The sequence below is a fragment of the Austrofundulus limnaeus genome, unplaced genomic scaffold (assembly GCF_001266775.1).
Source record: "Austrofundulus limnaeus strain Quisiro unplaced genomic scaffold, Austrofundulus_limnaeus-1.0 Scaffold7, whole genome shotgun sequence".
Lineage (NCBI taxonomy): Eukaryota > Metazoa > Chordata > Actinopteri > Cyprinodontiformes > Rivulidae > Austrofundulus > Austrofundulus limnaeus.
The window spans coordinates 5,293,854-5,301,490 of record NW_013952409.1 but is presented as its reverse complement, the minus strand read 5'-3'; the positions used below and the strand labels follow the sequence as shown (position 1 = coordinate 5,301,490).

Here is a 7,637-nt window from a genome sequence, read left to right as displayed (position 1 = left end):
TTCCAGTGAAATATATTTATGTTTGTGGTTGTAATGTGACAAAATATGGAAAAGTTCAAGGGGTATGAATACTTTTGCAAACCACTGTATTTGAGAAGGGAGTGGAGTGCAACAAGGAAGTAATTTTAACAGTCGCATATTTGAGTAATTGTTGTGGTAAATATTTGTCTAACAAGGACAGAAATATGTGGTCTAAGAATGAAGGTACTCCGTGGGATGATCAGCTGAGTTTTATTGCAACAACAGGAAACACAGACAATCTGGCCTGTCTCTGTGCCTCTGCTTCTCTCTGTCAGTCTCTCCACACTACTGTTGAACTCTGTTGAACACTGTGTCTTGAGAGGCCTCATATATATATTAACAAACACCATAATGTCATCTTAGCAAGATTTGATACAAGGTCAATGGAAAACGCAAAGATAAACACAAGTGATATCTAAGAATGATTATTGTTGTTAGCAAATCTTGTTCTGACTTTAATCATTCTGTCTGCAGATGAACAGCATGTCATGAAAACCTAGGTCATTAAAGGATGTCATGAATTACTTGCTTAAACATAAAGGTATTAGTTCTATTACAGTAATAACTCGAGGGAATTATCAAGGAAGCGATGTTACCTCGGGTCTCTTGTGTCTGGAAGAGGTCGGTTCAGAGGGAGGCGATCGCTCAGGAAAACGTTGTAGCCGTACTTCTCAAACAGAGCTTGCGCCTCTCGTTGCTCGTCTTCAGACAGATTGTCGCCCCACTCCTTGAAGATGGGGGAGTCGGGGAACACTTTGCCAGTTTTTTTCTCTTTAGGGGGGATCTTTTCTTTGGGTTCCTCTTTCTGCCCCGGCACCACATGTATCGCTTCCTTTAGGACATCTGCAATTTTTCTCTGGGTGTCTCGGTCCTCTTGCAAAAATTTCTGCATGGCATCTTGCTTTCGCTCAAACTCTTTCAGGACTTTAGCTGAAAGATACAAAATGACAAAAGAGTCGAGGACAAAATACTGTGGAAGTGTTTAAATTGTATATTAAACACCTATTATTTAAATAAGAACATATAAATTGTGTTGCATATTTTAGAGGGGGGTAAAGCGGTTTGCCACCAACACTATTTATGGTGGGGATGGTGTGCTGCTGACCTCTACTCGGGACATTGTGGGTAGGCGGACGGAATACTTTGAAGACCTCCTATATCCTACTGATACATCTTCCCATGAGGAAGCAGAGCCTGAGGACCCTGGGTCGGACTCTCCAATCTCTGGTGCCGTGGTCACCGAGGTGGTTAAAAAGCTCCTCGGTGGCAGGGTGCCGGGGGTGGATGAGATTCGCCCGGAGTTCCTTAAGGCTCTGGATGTTGTGGGGTTGCATTGGTTGATGCGACTTTACAATATTGCATGGACATCGGGGGCAGTTCCCCTGGATCTGCAGACCAGGGTGGTGGTCCCCYKATTTAAAAAGGGGTACCGCAGGGTGTGTTCCAACTATAGGGGGATTACACTTCTGAGCCTCCCTGGTAAGGTCTATTCGGGGGTTCTGGAGAGGAGGGTCCGTCGGATAGTCAAATCTCTGATTCAGGCAGCGCAGTGTGGTTTTCGTCCTGGTCGTGGAACAGTGGATCAGCTCTGCACCCTCAGCAGGGTCCTGGAGGGTGCATGGGAGTTCACCCGACCAGTCTACATGTGTTTTGTGAACTTGGAGAAGGCGTTCGACCGTGTCCCTCTGGGACTGCAGTGGGGGGTACTCCGGGAGTATGGGGTACCAGGTTCATTGATACAGGCTGTTAGGTCCTTGTACGACCAGTGCCAGGGCTTGGTCCACATTGCCGGTAGTAAGTCGGACTAGTTTCCGGTGAGAGTTGGACTCCGCCAAGGTTGCCCTTTGTCACCRATTCTGTTCATAACTTTTATGGACAGAATTTGTACGCACAGCCAAGGTGTTGAGGGGATCCTTTTTGGTGACCTTAGGATCGCATCTCTGCTTTTTGCGGATGATGTGGTCCTATTGGCTTCATCAGATCGTGATCTCCGGCTCTCACTGGAGCGGTTCGCAGCCGAGTGTGAAGCGGCCGGGATGAGGATCAGTGCCTCCAAATCCGAGACCATGGTCTTGAGCCAGAAACCAGTAGCTTGCCGCCTCTGGGTCAGGGAGGAGGTCCTGCCCCAAGTGGAGGAGTTCAAGTATCCCGAGGTCTTGTTCACGAATGAGGGAAGAATGGAGCGGCAGATCGACAGGCGGATTGGTGCTGTGTCCGCAGGGATGCGGGCTCTATACCAGTCTGTCGTGGTGAAGCAAGAGCTGAGCCAGAAGGCAAAGCTCTCGGTTTACTGGTCGGTCTACGTTCCTACCCTCATCTATGGTCACAAACTTTGGGTAGTGACCAAAAGAACAAGATTGTGGATACAAGTGGCCAAAATGAGTTTCCTTCGCAGGGTGTCTGGGCTCTCCCTTAGCGATARGGTGAGAAGCTCGGTCATCCGGGAGGGACTCAAAGTAGAGCCGCTGCTCCTCCATGTCGAGAAGAGCCAGTTGAGGTGGCTCGGGCATCCGGTTAGGATGCCTCCTGGACGCCTCCCTGGTGAGATGTTCTGGGCATGTCCCACTGGGAGGAGGCCCAGAGGAAGACCCAGGACACGCTGGAGGGACTATGTTTCTCGGCAGGCCTGGAAACGCCTTGGGATTCCCCTGGATGAACTAGCCCAAGTGGCTGGGGAGAGGGAGTCTGTGTCTCTCTGCTTAGGCTGCTGCCCCCGTGACCCAATTACGGATAAGTGGCAGAAAACGGACGGACGGATGCTTTAATGCCTGCATGCTTTCATGTCATCTTCAAAGTATGTGACAATCCTTGATCACAGGGACAGGTGAGGTAAAGATTTTTATTTTATTTATTTACTGAGATTACATTGATGAAAAATCATGCTGTAGACAGTGGCGGAGCCACAAAAGTTTCACAGGGGTGGCCAGACTAGGACCACTGCTCACAAAGGGGTGGCCTGGAAAATTACATAACTATTTTTTTACCGCTATACATAGGCATTGACTCTTATAAAATGCATCCTAAACTAGTCACAAAAAATGGAACAGTTGGGTAATTTGTCCTTTAATCCATGAAAAACCTTACAAAACATGTACAATTTATGGCACATTCACCAATCAAACCAAGAGTGTATGCTGCCATTTTGCAAAAACTATGCCTCATGACTCCCTATCTTGTATGGACTGATGTTTGATTTTGTTTTGGCACACTGTATTATCCTTTTTAAAAAATATTTGATGGTATGTTTCTTAGTTTTTATGTCTTTATTTTGTTAGTTTTTATGTTTGTTTTTACTTGCTGTGACATTCCAACTGATTTACTAGTTTTATTTGCAAACCTCACAAAAGTTACAAAAGTTTTATTCTTCTGTTGTTGTGATTTAAAGCAAACTGATTTACAAATTCATCCAAGTCCAGAGAGGTAGCTCTTTTAGATTCCACACTCAAAACACCCAGGTTTCATWGTCTTTCATCATCCATGGTTGATCTTACATAACTTTTAATTAGCTTCAGTACTGAGAAGCTCCTTTCACAGGCTGCAGTGCTCACAGGTATGGTAAGTGCTATTTTGCACAACCTAAACACCTCGTGAAACACCTCGTGAAACACTTCGTGGCGAGGCTCGAACTTTGTTAGTTCAACTATGCTAGATGGTTTYTCCAGGYCTGCTTTACTTTTCCTGTCTAGTATTATTTTTAGCTGATGTAACTCATGTCTCATGTCTTCAGTGTTGCCTCCATAGATAGATGCAAAGGGCAACAGAGCTGCTTCATCACAAAATGCAGCATTTACAGRATTCAGTGCCTGTATGCCCCTCATCACTTCACAGTTATGCTTAGAAAACCGTCTGTTCATCTCATTGAGCATATAGTCAATGACTGGGTAAAATAAACCTGTGCAAAAGCATTCTTTCTTTTGCTCAGGATGCACGCCAAGCTTGCTCATGACAGCATGCCCATCAAGTCTTTCGCTGCATGTTTTTTGTCTTTTGGGTGCAGGATCAGTCTCAATATTGCACTGTTCAGCTGTAAGTTTAACTTGTCCCCACAGTTCTTCAAATTGTGTTTCAGTCCTGCAGTTTTTAAGAGTTTGTATGAGAATTTCAACTAAATCAACAGCTAAACCCAAATCCAGGTGAGGAGACTGCAGGGAATCAGAGAGGCTACTTGCCTCGCCCAAGAGTGAAGTCATTGTAACTAAAAGCCCTACAAACTGGAGGTCTATTTTGAGCAAGAAGGCCTCTTGCATCATTTGACCTGTCACCATTCTTTTCTTCCACAGTTTCTTCTAGAACACAAACAACTGCAGGCAGTAACAATAAACAGCATCATTGCCCTGAGAATATTCAATCCATGCATGATGGGAATACCACGAGGCCTGGAAATGTCTTTGTCTGTCCCCCATGGAAATTCTTGGAAACGCAGCAAGATAAGGCTGGACTGGACCTTCAGCTCAAGATCTGGAAATATCTGAAAGAAGAAAAAACATGAATATTCAGATATGTTATAAATTATAGTACATCATTTGTGAGCATAGCACACATCTGGTGGTCCACTCTGGTCTGGACAGTTATTGAATATTATAGAATATTGTACATCTACAGCCTGTAGATGTACAATATTCATTGCAAAATAAAATATATTTTAGTGTAAACTGTTTTATACATTCTGAGTAACTATCATAAAGTATTGACTCTATTTTTAAGGTCTATGAACAGTATAATTTGATCAAGTCAGTGCCAAAATTTGCCTCTTTTTTATTCTAATAAAATTTTATAACTTCTTTATTTCTCAACCAATTTGGTTATTTGATTTTACTTGCATCCAATAAAATATGTTCATACAATTTGGGAACTTTTTTGATTTTCATCACGTACCTACATCTATGATTCAGGTGCGCAAGGACCCGAGTGTGCAGCCAAATGGAAATTAATATTACAAGGATTATCTTTGAAATGTTGCTGAATTGTGTTTTTTAAAACRTGGTTAAGGTGTTCCTATAATACATACTTGTTCTTCATTTTAACTTCTACATCTCAATTCACAGACGAAATACTTAATATTGATCAAAGGCAAAGCAGTGCAGTTTCCGATGAACTGTCCAGACCAGAGTGGACCACCAGGTGTGTGATATACCCACAAATGATGTACTATAAGTGTTTTTTATAATATGTCTGAATATTCATGTTTTTTTCTTCTTTCAGATATCTCCAGATCTTGAGCTGAAGGTCCAGTCCAGCCACATCTTGCTGTGTTTCCAAGAACTGCCATGGGGGACAGACAAAGACATTCCCAGGCCTCGTGGTATTCCCATTATACATGGATTGAATATTCTCAGTGCAAGGATGCTGTTTATTGTTATGCGTGCAGGCACTTTGGCCGTGCAAACACTGAATCCATTTTCACATCTGATAGGGGCTATAAGAACTGAAAAAAAGGCTATGTTCAAAGATGGAGGCTTTGCAGCTCATGCTAAGTCTGAGTCACACATCAGTGCTATGTTGGCCTGGACAAAWTTTAAGAGGGAACAAGAAATCAAGATGTCTCAAGAGCACACAAAACAAGTACAGGAAAACCGTGACTATATTAAAAGTGTAGCTGAAGTGTTGCTGTTGACTGCAACACAAAACATAGCACARAGGGTTCATAGAGAAACAGGGCATGCAAGCAACAAAAGAAACTTCTTTGCTATATTAGAGATTCTTACCAATCATGTTACGATTGTGAAAAAAGAAACTGGTAATGCTAAATACACAAGCCACCAAATACAAAATGAAATGCTGGATTTATTAGCAGAAATGTTGCGTGCCACCATTATCAGTGAAGTCAAAGAAAGCCAAGTCTTTGCCCTTATGGCAGATGAAACTAAAGATGTAAAAAAGAAAGAACAGATTTCTTTTGTTCTTAGGTATTACTATAGGGGAGTTGTAAAAGAGAGCTTTTTGCATTTTGAGGCTGCAGAGAATCTTAATGCTGCAGGGTTGGCAAACAAAATAATACAGATCCTTGAAAAACATGGGCTGGATTACAGGGAAAATTTGGTTGGACAGGCTTATGACGGAGCATCTGTCATGAACGGCAAAACCTCTGGGGTTCAGGCTCGTGTTAAGGAAGTGGAAAAGCAGGCATTTTATGTACAGTACATTGTAACACCCATTGCCTTAATCTCGTTCTTGTGGACACAGTTAAAGCAATCCCTGAAGTAGATTGCTTCTTTTCCCTCGTGCAAAAACTTTATACATTYATGTCTGGATCTCRTGTTCACACTAAACGGCTCAGCAAGCAAAAAGAAATGTATGATGGGGCACCAARGGAGCTGCAAAAGTTAARTGACACACGTTGGGCCTGTCAACAYAAGGCTTGGGCCTGTCAACATAAGGCTTGTCAAACCATTCTTGATAGACTGCCTGCAGTTGTTTGTGTTCTGGAAGAAACTAGAAGAAAAGAATGGTGACAGGTCAAAWGATGCAAGAGGCAAATTGTACATGTTTTGTAAGGTTTTTCATGGATTAAAAGAACAAATTACCCAACTGTTCCATTTTTTATAACTAGTTTAGGAGGCATATTACAAGAGTCAATGCCTATGTATAGCAGTAAAAAAAAAAATTAAGTAATTTTCCTGGCCAACCCTGTGAAAATTTTCTGGCTCCGCCACTGGACATGCATTTATCAGAGGGTCCTGTACCGCTACTTTTTATTCCTGGAATTATCTTTTTATTTTATTTTGATGAAAGCAACTGGGTGGAATGTCATAAAATTAAGATAAAAAACCCTAAGGAACATGTTAGAGTGTACTAAAGTAAAAGTTAAAATCTCAAAGTTTCATTCTGCTTTTAAAAATCAAACTGATACAAGACTTTCTGAAATTTAACATTGATTTTTAACACATCTTACTGGTTTACAAAACTTACAGAGGGAAGGGGGGGGGGGAGAGAAAAACAAACTGAACTTACAGAGACCGACTATGCTTGCCTCTAGGTCAGAGATACTCCTGATGGTCCTTGATGAGTCCGGTTCTTGGTGGTCAGCCCCCGTGCTCGCATAGCCACTGTTCCTCAGGACCATCCCCAGGTACAAGCAGAACCCAACGCAGCCCACAACGAGGAGCGGGCGCTTCAACGACACAGCTCTCATGATGGTAACCCCCGGACTAAAAGATCCTCATTTAATCATCTTCCCATTTAACGAGAAGGGAACGCGACTAACGAGTTCAACCCGAAGCACCACATATCCCTCCAGTACCCATGTCGCTTCGACTCCTCGAGGCCCTCAGGTGTGTCTCATTAACACTCTGACGTCGTGTGTCACCTGGCAGCATTTTTATTTTAACTAGAGAAATTGCATTGCGAAAATGCTAGTGTGAATGCCTGTTGCTGAAAATTTAAGCTGAAAGCTGCAGAAGATGAGCTAAAAGCTGCTGAAATTGAGCTGAACATATTTAACAGCAAAAGTATTATTGTAAATAAAACTTGAAAAGCTGAAAAAAGTAAATAAAAAGCCTAAAAACAGTAAAAAGGAGCAAAAATATAGCTTAATTAGCATAAAAGCTAAAGGCTAAAATAGCTTAACATAGCAGAAAGCAACCCTAAGAAGCATAAATAACAAATTAGCAGAAAGA

At 42.4% G+C, this 7,637-nt stretch overlaps 1 protein-coding gene across 1 annotated transcript in view; it reads right to left on the bottom strand.

Moving 5' to 3' along the window:
• LOC106537027 (probable polypeptide N-acetylgalactosaminyltransferase 8) overlaps positions 1–7,250 on the bottom strand; it is a gene marked incomplete in the record, with an annotated part of 15,727 nt that extends 8,477 nt beyond the window's left edge. Inside the window, 2 exon segments of the mRNA XM_014034396.1 lie at positions 633–951; positions 6,973–7,250. Coding sequence (XP_013889850.1) covers positions 633–951; positions 6,973–7,153 — 500 coding nt within the window.
• Between the last annotated feature and the right edge of the window lie 387 nt (positions 7,251–7,637).